Raw genomic sequence first — 14527 nt, forward strand, 5'->3', positions numbered from 1 at the left:
GTCCGCCTTTTTCCGGAGCGGCGCGGCCACGGTGCTAATCGATAGCAGCAGCTCTGCGCTGGGGGAACCGAGGGCGGAAAAAGGCGGGGTTGACGGCTCTTGGCTGGGAGTGGGCTGGACCGGACGCCAGAGACAAAAGGCTCTCAAGGCAAGAGGGACTGTGGCGTTGCTCGGGATTCTGACCCCAGGACTCGCCCCGTCGTTGTTTCTCTTCTGACGCGTCTCTCTTCCCAAGCCCGCGTCCCCTCACTCGCGACCTCGTTTCTCAGCAGGAGGGCCGTGATGGAGGTCCCGCCCCGACTCTCCCATGTGCCGCCGCCATTGTTCCCCTCCGCTCCCGCTACTTTAGCCTCCCGCAGCCTCTCCCATTGGCGGCCGCGGCCGCCGCGGCAGCTCGCCCCGCTCCTCCCTTCGCTCGCTCCCAGCTCCGCCCGGCAGGGGGCGCGCCGGGCCCAGCGCCACGTCACCGCCCAGCAGCCCTCCCGATTGGCGGGCGGGGCGGCTATAAAGGGAGGGCGCAGGCGGCGCCCGGATCTCTTCCGCCGCCATTTTAAATCCAGCTCCATACAACGCTCCGCCGCCGCTGCTGCCGCGACTCGGTCTGCGCGCCAGCACCTTCCGGCCGACCACTCCGCCGCTATGGAAGACATGAACGAGTACAGCAACATAGAGGAGTTCGCCGAGGGATCCAAGATCAACGCGAGCAAGAACCAGCAGGATGACGGGTACCGCACGCTTCTCGCCTCTCCCCTCTTTTCCCCTCCCCCAGCGCGCCGCACGCGCTCTTCGTCCCTGGGATCCGCGCGCTACCCTACCCCACCTCACCCGCCCATTCTTGTCCCGAGTCGATTCTCCCGCGTGTCCGCCGGACCCCACTAGATCGGAGGGAAGAGGAAAGTAGGAGACGGACGGGGTTACTGGAGAGCCCCGCGGAAGGTGGGGGAAGGGCAGAGGGTTTGGAGGCGGAGGGCGGCGGCGTCTGGGGCCAGAGTGCGCAGGCGCCGCGTGGGGCCTGAGGGGGAGGGGCCGGGCCGGCCGCGCCGCACACTGCAGCTGCCGCCGCCTCTTCACTGTATCTGTTAGGGCTCCGGGCAGATTTTCTGGGGAGGATGCAGGGGGACCCTTGGTTTGGGAACCTGTAGGCGACTGGTGCCCAGATCTCCAGTATGCGTGATGATGAATTCTTCAAGTGGAACGTTGACTTGACAGCTGAGGAAGACGGTGAACCTGAGTAGTGGGCGTTCACTTTAGAAAGTTGCATTTTCCTAGTTCGGAACGGTCTTTTAACGTGTTTGGTTGGCCTCGTTTAAACTGTGCCTGGTGCAGTGTGGAGAGCAAAGATTTGGATAAGTGACCTTGATGGAATTTGGGGCTTTTTTGTGGTCTTTGGTTCCTGTGTGTTTGTAAACAGGTGAAATTACTTGTACGTGGGTATGAATTTCCTGTGCTTACAGTTTGTAGTAAACGTAACTTTAGAATTGAACCGTTTTAGCTACTGCTGTTTGTAAATAAACAACTTTTATTTCTAGTAAAATGTTTATTGGAGGCTTGAGCTGGGATACAAGCAAGAAAGATCTGACTGAATATTTGTCTCGATTTGGGGAAGTTGTGGACTGCACGATTAAAACAGATCCTGTTACTGGAAGATCACGAGGATTTGGATTTGTGCTTTTCAAGGATGCTGCTAGTGTTGATAAGGTATGAACCTGTTTGCATCGTGCTTTTTGTGTGCGTTTTGCAAGTCGTTCGGAGGGTTGGTTGTATGTTGTCAGATCACATAAATCTGTCTTCTAGGTTTTGGAACTGAAAGAACACAAACTGGATGGCAAATTGATAGACCCTAAAAGGGCCAAAGCTTTAAAGGGGAAGGAACCCCCCAAAAAGGTTTTCGTGGGTGGATTGAGCCCAGATACTTCGGAGGAACAAATTAAAGAATATTTTGGAGCCTTTGGAGAGGTGCGCCGTGCTTTTGTTTATGCGTATTCTTATTCGATACGTTTATGTAACGTTTTGTCCCTGGCCCAGTTCTTACAGAATAGAGATCGGTCAGGGTGGAATTAAATCATTGCTCAAGTCCTCCCTCCCTTACCACTGCTTTATGTGTTACAATGGAAACTAGTATCTAAATTAATGGAAATTAATAGCTAATGTATTTCAGCAAAAAGGTGAGGCTTTGGTGTGGTCAGGATTGGAGTGGCATCTGTGGGGTACAAAAGGCTGTTGAGGTTTTCCTCTCCCCTCTAAAGAAACGGTTTGTAGATAAGCCAGGTTACTCTAGTTTGATGTTGATAATGAAACAATTTATACAGAAGTCAATTCATGAGAGTAACATACTTTGTTAAAGATTGTGAATGACTTGTGTCATTCTGAAACATTTTGGCAGCTTTTTAACTTTACTGGGTGATCTTGGGTGTGCATCTTGATTTCAGATTGAAAATATTGAACTTCCTATGGATACAAAAACAAATGAAAGAAGAGGATTTTGCTTTATTACATATACAGATGAGGAGCCAGTAAAGAAATTGTTAGAAAGCAGATACCATCAAATTGGTTCTGGGAAGGTAAAGCCATTTGGATTCTGTTCAGTGAACAGTGGGGTGGGTTTGTTTGGTTTTGTGTGTGTTTTTTTTTTTCTTTTAAGGGAAATTTCACAACCTGTTATGAGAAGGAAAAAAATGGCTTGACATTAGAACAGTGGTAACAATTTTGTATTCTTTTTACCTTTTGTTTATAGTGTGAAATCAAAGTTGCACAACCCAAAGAGGTATATAGACAGCAACAGCAGCAACAAAAGGGAGGAAGAGGTGCAGCAGCTGGTGGGCGAGGTGGTACTAGGGGTCGAGGCCGAGGTGAGACCTAATTCCAGGGAAATGACGCAGTGGTTTAAGCTATCAACTGCTAAATATGAATAAGCCCATTGGAGAGTAACGCCAAATTTAAACTGTTACAGCATGCAAAGTGCTTGTTTTAGTCCAGGGGTTTTTGTTTTATTGGTTTCACTTCAAATAGCCACTCTGACAGTGTCAGTACTGATGGGAAAATAATACCATTGAACGTAATTAAGATTACATGATACACCTTGGCATGATAGGTGTTCTATGGCAGGAGTCCTTGTTCTAAACATGCTTGCTGTCTTCTTGATTTTTTTATCCCCCATTAGATTTAGGAAGCCTGATACGGGCACAGTTGGACTTATACACACACATCCCTCGTTTGTTTTTTTTTTTTATGACAACTGTAAGTGATATTTTCTTAACCAGATAGCACTGTAGATGTCCATTCTTCCTTTTTAAGATTTGCAGAGTGAGGGACAGGAATGCATCATTTTATGTTAGGACTGGGGGTCAGAAGTTGTTTCCTAACAATCATTGTGCATTGTTTCAGGTCAGGGCCAAAACTGGAACCAAGGATTTAATAACTATTATGATCAAGGATATGGAAATTACAATAGTGCCTATGGTGGTGATCAAAACTATAGTGGCTATGGCGGCTATGATTATACTGGGTATAACTATGGGAACTATGGATATGGACAGGGATATGCAGACTACAGTGGTAAGAATATTTATTTAACTTCATAAACCAATGGTATTAAGATTCATCTCAATTCTGAGATTGTGTTATAGAAGTGTTTAGAGTTAAATTTTTGAGATGTAATAGTCACAGGGGGTTATACAGATTTAGTGACTGGTTATTATGAGCATTCTAGAATGTGATATGTGCCTAATTTATAGTGACTTAAACTACCTAATTCTATTTGGCATGCAGAATTTTGTACATCTAAAGCTTTTAAATATATAGCAAAACCATATCATTAAAAGCTAAGTAATTTTTTGTCTTTTCCACGTAGGCCAACAGAGCACTTACGGCAAGGCATCCCGAGGGGGTGGCAATCACCAAAACAATTACCAGCCGTATTAAAGGGGACACTGCAGAAAACAGGTGTGTATCAGAGTTCAAGAAACCAGTAGAAATGTCTAATTTAATTTAAAGATCAATAGACAAATGAAAATGAGTAAAAACAAAATACCACGTAGCGTGTTTTTACTAAATTGTTAAATTTTTACTTGCTTTATGAGCCTGTTTTGCCTAAAGTGTCTATAGATCTTTAACTTTAAAGTTTTATCTCACTTTCTTTAGTAATACAGAAAAACTTAAGAGTTTTTCTGTTTGCTTTGTGTACCAGGTGGTCTAGAGGAATAATTAAACTTTTTAGAACTGTTAACAGGTAAAGTACTGAAATGGGTACAACTTAAGGAAAACAAGAATGTTGTCTTCTAACTCTGACATTATACCTTGTTTGTACCCGCCAGCGGGAACTTCATTGCAGGCCGTGTGTCACCCTGACCACGTCTATCTCTGGGGGTCGCACGTTGCGGGCAGAGCGCAAGGCATACACCAGAAAACGCTGTCCTGTGGTATGGTCTCTTCCAACTTCATGTACCAGCGTAAAGATTAAAGTGGAAAACTTCAGACTTTGGCTTCTTTTTTAATCATTTTGAAGATTAAGTGTCTAAACTTAACTTAAATGGTTTTTTACAGGAGTTAAAGTACATAAATGCCTTTTTACAGCTTAATCATTTTGGTCTTCTGTTTAGTGTTGTATTTCAATTGTGGAGCCTCATTTTAAGTGTTCATTCTTTAAGATTTAATGCTTGCTTTTTCTTTTTATAGCTAATAGTGAAATCTACAAACCAAAACAAGAACTTTAAAATCTGGGATTTAAATTAAAGATCATATGCACTTAGCAATTTGTTGCCTTGAAATACAAGCGTGTTAGAAATTCGTGTTTGTAATAGAATTTTACATGGCTTACTAGAGACACTTCTAGTAAACCTTGCATCTAGCACAGTTCAATCTGTGAATATGAAAAGATTGTGTTCCCTGATTTTCTAAGTAAGTTTTAATATCATATGGGAACTTCAAGGTGAGATGATTATGATGATTATAATTACCCAAACTGCATTTTGCCAATGAATTTGCATGTGATCTTTAATTATTGAAGAAAAGAATAAAGTGAGAACTTAAAACAATTCATGAAAGTGGACCTTAGAAAGCTTGCCGGAGTTGCACAAATCTAATTGCTATTTTGTTTTTGTTTTTAGGAAGAGATTGCTAAAGTAACCATCTTGCAGGAGGACATTGAAGATTGGTCTTCTGTTGATCTAAGATGATTATTTTGTAAAGACTTTCTAGTGTACAAGACACAATTTGTGTCCAACTGTATATAGCCGCCAATTAGTTTTCTTTGTTTTTACTTTGTCTTTTGCTATCTGTGTTATGACTCTGTGGATTTGTGTTTATACAGACTTTATTTGTATGATTACATGTTAAACCTCAAATAAATGCTTCCTTATGTGATTGTTTTTCTGCGTCAGGTACTAAATAGCTCTGTAAAAGTGTAATTTAAATAAGCAATAATTAACGCACAGTTTATTTTGTAGGGAGTCTTGCTCCATAGGAAGAGAAAACTGTGGTCCTTTATGAATAGCCAGCTACAATGTCTGCTCTGTTCCCCTTGTTTGTTAGATGTATTCTATGCTCTTAAGACTTCATTTTCCTCTCTAACTGAGGCTTCCATCATAACCTTTAATGTTGTTTCTTCTCTGCCTATCTGGAGACATTGTCATGAAAGTTTCTGTGGCATAGTTATACTGTTGTGATTAGTGGGAGCTTTCTAGTAGACCATGAGTCTTTGGTTATATTTTGAAAAGTAAATTTTTAATGGCACAAAGCATGCTGGTAGCTCCTTTTATGAAGAAAATGTTTTGCTTTGTTGTCTCCGGAAAGGCATTTTTTTAATGGATTGTTGTATTCAGTGGTCTGCTAGAAAGAGCTTTGACTGATCATAATACCATAACTTTGTTTTCTTGATTAAAATGTCCAGATATACCCATTGCGGGGTGGGGGGGCTAAAACTGTGTTATAGGAGCTACAGGTTAAGAATATCAGATATAGTTAGATTTTACACAACAATTTTGGCAAATAGGTATGAAGTTATTAAAGTTTGAACAAAACTTAGATTAAAAGATTTGAAGTAGTAGCTGAGTAAATTAATTGTATTCTATTCTGTTGGTTTTATGTCACAGCAAGCACCGAACTGAACAAAATGTTTTCTCTTGGGGCCTTGTTAGGAAGCTGTACTGGGTGTTAACTGTTAGATGGTGTGAGTTCTTAGAAGGCATGGGTAGTAGGTTTCAGTCATTTTTTTATGCGGTTAGTGCATGAGCTGAGTAGTTGAGCATATTCACATTCAGACATAAACGAATAATGGAGAAGGATAACCCTTGATTCTTATGTAAATGCAAGTCTTACGTGTGACCAAGTCATGTCATTACAACACATCTTCCTGGTGCGTTAAAAACTTTTAGCTCTAGATTTGGGAGGATATCCTAGATAAGTTCAAGTTTTGAATTTTACATTCAGTGTAGTTTACTGAGTTTAATGTTTTCGGTTTTGTTGCTTTGGTTTCATGTTCGCCATTAGGATTGGCATACATGTTTACTTGTGGAATAGTTCACCGCACCTTCAATCAAGTGTAAATTTTTTTATGCTAATGAACCTGCCTCTTGTTTTCTTTGGTGCCTGCAACTTTCTTTATTCCAGTGATGTTTGTACTTGATGGGCTATCAAGTTATAATGCTTTTGGCCTTGTTTTGCTCCTGTTTTGCTGTTTGACCTTAAACCTAAGCTAAGTACCAGTGTTGGCTATTGCAAGGGATTGTTTATTTTTTCAACATGCAACCTTAGGGGACAGAAAGGAGATTTTCGTTTTAAGTTATGTTGTCAAGTCAGTAGGTGCAGTGTCTTTAGGGCAGTAAATCTTGTAAGTTCAAATATATGATTAGGTGACAAGTTGACATTGAGATTGTCCTTTCCCTGATCAAAAACGAATAAAAGCTTTTTTTTAAACAAAATCCATACTCTTCAGTCAAGTCTTGATATATATGATTTTGAAGAAATACACTACATCTAGTCTGAGGTCTTTTAGAAAAATGAAGTACCTATGACAGACATAACTCAATTAGCCTGTATTTTTCTTAAATACACTTCCTGAATAGTTTTGACCAAGTTGTATGTGTTGCTCCTTACCCCTTAGAGACACCTTAATTATTTAACAGTTTTATTGAACAGCATGTTAATATTTTGTAGTCTGAGATACATTTACATGATTAAGAATTAAGAGTTAAGATGCATATTGAGATACTAACATGGATAAACAGCATTTATTCCATTCTCTTCCATGCATCTTTTTCATAATGGTGAAGGGAACTGGATCCTTCGTCAAGATTTAATAGGATGTCAACCATAAGGTGCTGTTTCACTCATTACATAATTGCATTTATTTTAATGCAGTTTTTAGTTACAGGAGGTAGAACTAATGGTGTGTTTCTACCATTTGGGTTTCTTCTACCTGTAATGCAAAATCAAGAAATGTCATTCTGTAAAAATAATTACCTCAGAATTTTCAACTTAACAGGGCTTTCCTAGTGACAGCTGGTAAAGAATCCGCCTGCAGTGCGGGAGACCTGGGTTCGATCCCTGGGTTGGGAAGATCCCCTGGAGAAAGGAAAGGCTACCCACTCCAGTATTCTGACCTGTAGAATTCCATGGATTGTTTATAGTCCATGGGGTTGCAAAGAGGCAGACACGACTGAGTGCCTTTTGCTTCACTCAACTTAACAGAATTGCCATCTACTATGGTTTCTAGTTTTGTGGCTGCCGTGTTCTGCACATGGCATTTTAATTTAGACTTAATAATGTATTTTTGTCTTGAAATAGTAAAATTAGATGTGAGATTTCAGTTTTGGTTGAAGCGAAAATAGTTAATCACCTTTGCTCGACCACTGCATTTTATAAAATGTAGGAAAGAGTTTGCTGGTGTTTTGTGAATTTCGGGAAATGCTGAACATTCTGAAGATTGAGTTTGTGTTACTTTAAATGGCAGTTAAATTTCTGACTTTCTGTCTACTCGGGAGGAGTAACCCTATTTGGGGAGGTAGATTGTAAGTTCAGAGGGTGACAGGGTTTAGGTGTGATTGGGGAAGGAATATTCAATGATCTCTGATTTCTTAAAGATAAAAATTTCAAGTAACAGTGCTTAAGGTTTTGGTTTCTCAAAAAACAGCACATGGTAGAAATACATGAGAAACACTGCTACAGACGAGTTCTCACACTAATGCTTACCTCCTTTTGAGACTCACCAAAAATGAGTTCTCTTCAGACAACAGAAGAAATGAATGTCGATACATAAACACTTTTAAAAAGACACATTGTAATTGATTTGTGGGATCTTAGTTCCCTGACCAGGATTGAACCCAGATCCCAAACAGCTGAACCGTAACCACTGGAAAGAAAGTAAAAGTGAAAGTAGAGTCGCTCAGTCGTGTCCGAGTCTTTGTGACCCCATGGGCTGTAACCTACAACACTCCTCCGTCCATGGGATTTTCCAGGCAAGAGTACCAGAGTGGGTTGCCATTTCCTTCTCCAGGAGATCTTCCCAACCCAGGAATCGAAGCTGGGTCTCCTGCATTGTAGGCAGATGCTTTACCATCTGAGCCACCAGGAAAGATGGCAGGAAGTAACCAATGGGCTGGCAGGTATTTGCCAGTATTTCCTGTCAATGAGGTTGCGCAAAGGCAGTTTCTTTAGAAGTATCTACTCAGAAACTCCAACCAGTCCATTCTGAAGGAGATCAGCCCTGGGATTTCTTTGGAGGGAATGATGCTGAAGCTGAAACTCCAGTACTTTGGCCACCTCATGCAAAGAGTTGACTCATTGGAAAAGACTGATGCTGGGAGGGATTGGAGGCAGGAGGAGAAGGGGACGACAGGATGAGATGGCCAGATGGGATCACTGACTCGATGGACGTGAGTCTGAATGAACTCCAGGAGTTCGTGATGGACAGGGGGGCCTGGCGTGCTGTGATTCATGGGGTCGCAAAGAGTCAGACACGACTGAGCGACTGAACTGAACTGAACTCAAATTGTGTGTTGGCTGGTGAACATAATACACAGGGTGGTAGATGAGACAGGAATGCCCAGCCCTGCAAAATAACCTCTGGAAAATAATCCCCTTATTTTTCAAGTTGAAGGAGTTAGATACTAGAAAATTAGCTCATTTCATTTGGGATCTATTACAGTCCTATAGGGCATCTCTGAGGCTTAGGTTCAGTGTTTAGGAGTGATATTACTAAGGTTGGTGCCAAGATCTTTTGTAGGAAAAGTAGGATTTTATTACAGTTGATTTATTCTGATGAAACGGGCCTGGATAAACTGGAGCAACTACTTACTCCAGTAAGAGAGCTGTCCTATGGGATTGACTGATTGCTTTGGTTGCCTTTGAACTGAGACATTTGATACATAAAAGTTCTTCGTAGGCCATTCAGAGGGACCAAGAGAGGGTGTGTCAGTGAAGACTAAAATATAGTGTAATTCCAGTATTTTTCATTACCAGGAAAGCCTTCTCATGGCCTATATGTTGAATGGCTTATGTGTCACATATTGCTCTCATTACGTAATGACATTTCTATTAAAGGCATATGGCTGTCAGAACATGTACAGTGATACTCGGCATTATACCATCAATTTATTGATGCCAGGTAAAATAAAAACAAGTATTCCCATTAGCTTTTACACATTTTAATGTGATTTTTTTTCAATCAAAATTTTTAAACATTATTTTTGGTGGCACTGGGTTTGTTGCTGCCTGAGGGTTTTCTCTACTTGCAGTGAGTGGGGGCTGGTCTTCACTGTGGTGCAGACCTGTCATTGTGGTGGCTTGTCTTGCTGTAGAGTACAGACTAAGAGTGTCAGCTTAGTTGTGGCTAAGGAGTTTAGTGGCGCTGTGGCATGTGTTATCTTCCCAAACCAGGGCTTGAACCCTGCCTCTGCAGGCAGATTCTTAACTACTGGGCCACCAGGGAAGTCCTCATGTGACTTACGTGAGACTTTTAAAATACTGGAAATAGGACTACCTGCTGGCCCGGTGGTAAGAATCTGCCTGCCAATGCAGGGGACATAGGTTTGACTACTGGTTTGGGAAGATTGCATGTGCAGGGGAGCAGCTTTTGATGCCTGCATGCTCTATGGCCAAACAAGCAACAATTAATGAGCCCTTGTGCCACAACTGCTGAAGCTCACATGCCCTAGAGCCAGCAAGTTGCAAAAAGCCAGCAGCAAGCTTGCGTGCTGCAGCTGCCAAAGCCCCTGCACCCTAAAGCCCAAACTCCAAAACAAGACACCGCGACTAGAGAGTAGCCTCTTCTCACTGCCTGAGTGCGGCAACGAAGACCCAGCATAACTAAAAATAGTTACGAAGCAGTGTGTATATGTAAAAGATTTTTTAATAAGATACTGAAAACAAGTCCAGTAATTTTTGCTACTCTCTAGGACTTAACTATATACTCAGTACATCATTGGAGATAAGGAAAGAGAAAAGTCACTTTTTAGTCTGTAATTTTTTTATACTTGGAAAAATGACAAAATATTTGTACAGATATAATTTTTAAAAACTATGCATTTGAATGACCAGAAAATAAACAGACCCCCAAATTACACCTTTGATCTCATTTTAAATGTCTATTTTTTCATATATATATTTTTTTAGTTACAATTATGTAAAAATAGGACTTAGATCCTGTTATAACTAAGAATAACTTCACATATTCCTTCTTGGTTGGGGGGTGGGGTGTGGAGGAGGGTAGTCATACCACTCTTAGTTCCCTGATGACCAGAGATCAAACCCGTGCCCCCTGCATTGGCACCAGAGTCTTAACCACTGACTGCCAGGAAAGTTACCAGACATGCTCAACCAGGAAATAATACAGGCATTAATTGCTGTTCTCTTGACAATTTCATGGGAAAATATGGAGACTCTTTTAGTATAACTTAAGAGCAACCATCACAGTTTATTAACCCCATTTAGGAGTTGCCATAGGAAAGAAGAAAAAGCACTAGGTGAAGATGTCAAAGTTTCTCAAAATTACCCCGTAAATCACTGCTAAGATCATGCCCTATTCTTTTTTGAATTTGCAATACATATTTACATTTCTGTGCATTAGTGCACTCCTACCTATAGTGTAAACAGTATCCAGATATATATAACTTCACGAGATAGAAAAGGCATTCAGGGATACCTTGGAAATACTAAAGTATTGTTTCAGATTATCTCAAGCAATAAGGTGAGTCACATAAATTCTTTGGTTTCCCAGTACATATAAAACTTATGTTTACACTATAGTCGACTAAGTGTGTAATAGCATTATCTCTAAAAAATGTGTACCCCTTAATTTAAAAATATTGCTAAAAAGGTTTAACCATCATCTGAGCCTTCAGCAAGTAGTCTTTGCTGCTGGAGGGTTTTGCCTCAATGTTGATGCTGCTGACTGATCAGGGTGGTGGTTGCTGAAGGCTGGGGACAGAAATGAGGTTTGCCACATTGAATGATTTTTTTCCTTTCATGATCAATTTCTCTATAGCTCTTAATGCTATTTAATATCATTTACTCACAGTAGAACTTCAGAATTGGAGTCAACCCTCTCCAACTCGGCCACTGCTTTACCAACTAAGTTTATGTCATATTCTAAAATTTTTGAATCTTCACAGAGTCTTCACCAGGAGTAGTTTACATCTCAAGAAACCACTTTCTTTGTTCATCTGTAAGAAGTAATTCCTCTTCCATTTTATTATGAGACTGCAGTAATTCAGACATATTCTCAGACTTCACTTCTAATTCTCTCTTGCCATTTCCACCACATCTCCCTGCTGAAGTCTTGAACCCCCCAAGGTCATCCATGAGAGCTGGAATCAACTTCTTGCAAACTGGCATCTGACATTTTGACCTCATGAAGCACAAATGTTCTTTAATGGCATCTAGAATGGTGGATCTTTTTGACAGGGTTTTTAATTGACTTTGCCCAGATCCATCAGAGGAATCACAAAGCATGACAGCTATAGCCTTATGAGGATGGACATTGCAGGGACTGATGCTGAAGCTGAAGCTTCGGCTTTGGCCACCTGATACAAAGAGCCAACTCATTGGAAAAGACCCTGATGCTGGGGAAGGTTGAGGGCAGGAGGAGAAGGGGACGACAGAGGATGAGATGGTTGGATGGCATTGCTGACTCGGTGGACATGAGTTTGAACAAGCTCCAGGAGATGGGGAAGGACAGGGAGGCCTGGCGTGCTGCAGTCCATAGATTTGCAAAGAGTCAGACACCACTGAGCGACTGAACGATAGCCTTACCAAATGGCTTTCTTCAGGAAGACTTGAAACTACTCCTTGACCCATGGGCTGCAGAATGGGTGCTGTGTTAGCAGGCATGAAAATAGCAATTAGCTCATTGTGCATCTCCATCAGAGCTCTTCAGTGCATTGTCAATGAGCAGTAATACTTTGAAAGGAATCGTCTCTTCTGAGTAGTTCTCTCAACAGTGGACTTAAAATAGGAAACCATGTTGTCAACAGATGTGCTGTCCTCCAGGCTGTGGCTATTTATAGATCATGGGAGATGGCTTCTTTCCTTAAACATCAAGAAACAGCCTCTGCTGGCTTCAAACTTTTTTTTCCTGCCGCTTCCTCACTTCTCTTGACCTTCAGGGAATGGAGGAGAGTTAGGACTTTGCTCTGGAGTAGGCTCTGGCTTGAGAGACTCTTGTGGCTGGTTTGGTCTTCTGTCCAGACCACTCAGATTTTCTCCGTAACAACAGCAAGGTTGTTTGGCTTTCTTATCATTCAAGTGTTCACTGGAGTAGCACTTCTAATTTTCCTCAAGAACTTTTCTTTGCATTCACAACTTGGCTGTTTGATGCAAGCACTATTAAAGCCTATCTCAGTTTTGGACATGCCTTCCTCAGGAAGCTTAATCATGTTTCTCTTTTGGTTTAAACTGAGAGATGTGTAACTCTTGATTTCACCTGAACACTTAGAGGCTACTGTAGGGTTGTTAACTGGCCTAATACTGTTGTGTCTTAAACAGCAGAGACGCCTGAGGAGAGGGAGAGAGGCGGGGGACTAGACAGTCAGTGGCGCAATCAGAACATACACTTTAGGACTCCCCTGGTGGTCCAGTGGTTAAGAATCTGCCTGCCAACGCAGGCGACATGGGTTTGGTCCCTGCTCCTGGAAGATTCCACATATCGTCAGGCACCTGAGCCCACGCACCGCAACTGCTGAAGCCCACGTGTCCTAGAGCCCATGCTCCACAGTAAGAGAAGCCACTGCAATGAGAAACCCGTGTACAGCAACAAAGACCCAGTGCAGCTAAAACTTAAATAATTTTTTTTAAAAAAAGGACACACTTATTGATTGTATTCTTAAATGGGCATGGTTCCCAATGCCCAAAACAATTACAATTTTTAAATCGAGGAACACTGTTGGCAGATCACCATAACAAATATGAAAGTAATTTTAAAAGTTTTATATCTTTTGACAATTACCAAAATGTGATGCAGAGAAACTAAGTGAGCAAACGCTATTGGAAAAATGGTACCAATAGTTGCTCAATACAGGGTTACCACAAACTCCATTAAAAAAGAAAAAAGGGTTAATAACATCTGGAAAACACAAGTGCAATAAAATGAGGTAGTCATGTATAATTTTTCAAAAAGTATTTACTTGCCTCTGCATTCAGCAACTATGGCCTAAATAGTTCAATCCTTCTAAAGAAAATTAACCAGGATAAAAAAAATTTTTTTAAGTCTTATTTCTTAAGAGGATCATGGCGTCTCGTTCCATCAGTTCAGTTCAGTCACTCAGTCATGTCCAATTCCTTGCGACCCCATGAACCGCAGCACACCAGGGCTCCCTGTCCATCACCAACTCCTGGAGTTCACTCAGACTCACGTCCATCAAGTCAGTGATCCCATCCAGCCATCTCATTCTCTGTTGTCCCCTTCTCCTCCTGCCCGCAATCCCTCCCAGCATCAGAGTCTTTTCCAGTGAGTCAACTCTTCGCATGAGGTGGCCAAAGAACTGGAGCTTCAGCTTTAGCATCATTCCTTCCAAAGAAATCCAAGGGCTGATCTCCTTCAGAATGGACTGGTTGGAGGTTGGATCTCCTTGCAGTCCAATGGACTCAAGAGTCTTCTCCAACACCACAGTTCAAAAGCATCAATTCTTTGACACTCAGCTTTCTTCACAGTGCAACTCTCACATCCAAGCATGACCACTGGAAAAACCATAACCTTGACTAGACAGACCTTTGTTGGAAAACTAATGTCTCTGCTTTTCAATATGCTATCTAGGTTGATCATAACTTTCCTTCCAAGGAGTAAGCGTCTTTTAATTTTATGGCTGCAGTCACCATCTTCAGTGATTTTGGAGCCCAAAAAATAAAGTCTAACACTGTTTCCACTGTTTCCCCATCTATTTCCCATGAGCTGATGGGACCGGATGCCATGATCTTACTTTTCTGAATGTTGAGCTTTAAGCCAACTTTTTCACTCTCCTCTTTCACTTACATCAAGAGGCTTTTAAGTTCCTCTTCACTTTCTGCCATAAGGGTGGTGTCATCTGTATATCTGAGG

The 14527-nt window shown here is 41.6% G+C and overlaps 1 protein-coding gene across 9 annotated transcripts; it reads left to right on the forward strand.

Moving 5' to 3' along the window:
* The first annotated feature begins 38 nt into the window (after window positions 1–38).
* Window positions 39–5366, forward strand: HNRNPDL (heterogeneous nuclear ribonucleoprotein D like). 9 transcript variants are annotated; one of them, XR_006552158.1, is made up of 9 exons: window positions 273–725; window positions 1530–1698; window positions 1795–1956; window positions 2430–2561; window positions 2735–2849; window positions 3385–3555; window positions 3851–3942; window positions 4314–4418; window positions 5106–5366. XR_006552158.1 is itself a non-coding variant. In XM_025289817.2 (8 exons), exons 1-7 carry the CDS (start codon window positions 283–285, stop codon window positions 3919–3921), a joined length of 1263 nt encoding a protein of 420 aa, XP_025145602.1. In that variant the 5' UTR covers window positions 39–282; the 3' UTR covers window positions 3922–3942; window positions 5106–5366. The 9 variants fall into 9 exon arrangements, 6 of the variants coding, with proteins under 6 accessions (XP_025145602.1, XP_006081029.2, XP_025145610.1 ...); XM_025289817.2 differs by lacking the exon at window positions 4314–4418 and having other exon boundaries at window positions 39–725; XM_006080967.3 differs by lacking the exon at window positions 5106–5366 and having other exon boundaries at window positions 4314–4473.
* The last annotated feature ends 9161 nt before the right edge of the window (window positions 5367–14527 follow it).

The sequence above is a fragment of the Bubalus bubalis genome, chromosome 7 (assembly GCF_019923935.1).
Source record: "Bubalus bubalis isolate 160015118507 breed Murrah chromosome 7, NDDB_SH_1, whole genome shotgun sequence".
Classification (NCBI taxonomy): Eukaryota; Metazoa; Chordata; class Mammalia; order Artiodactyla; family Bovidae; genus Bubalus; species Bubalus bubalis.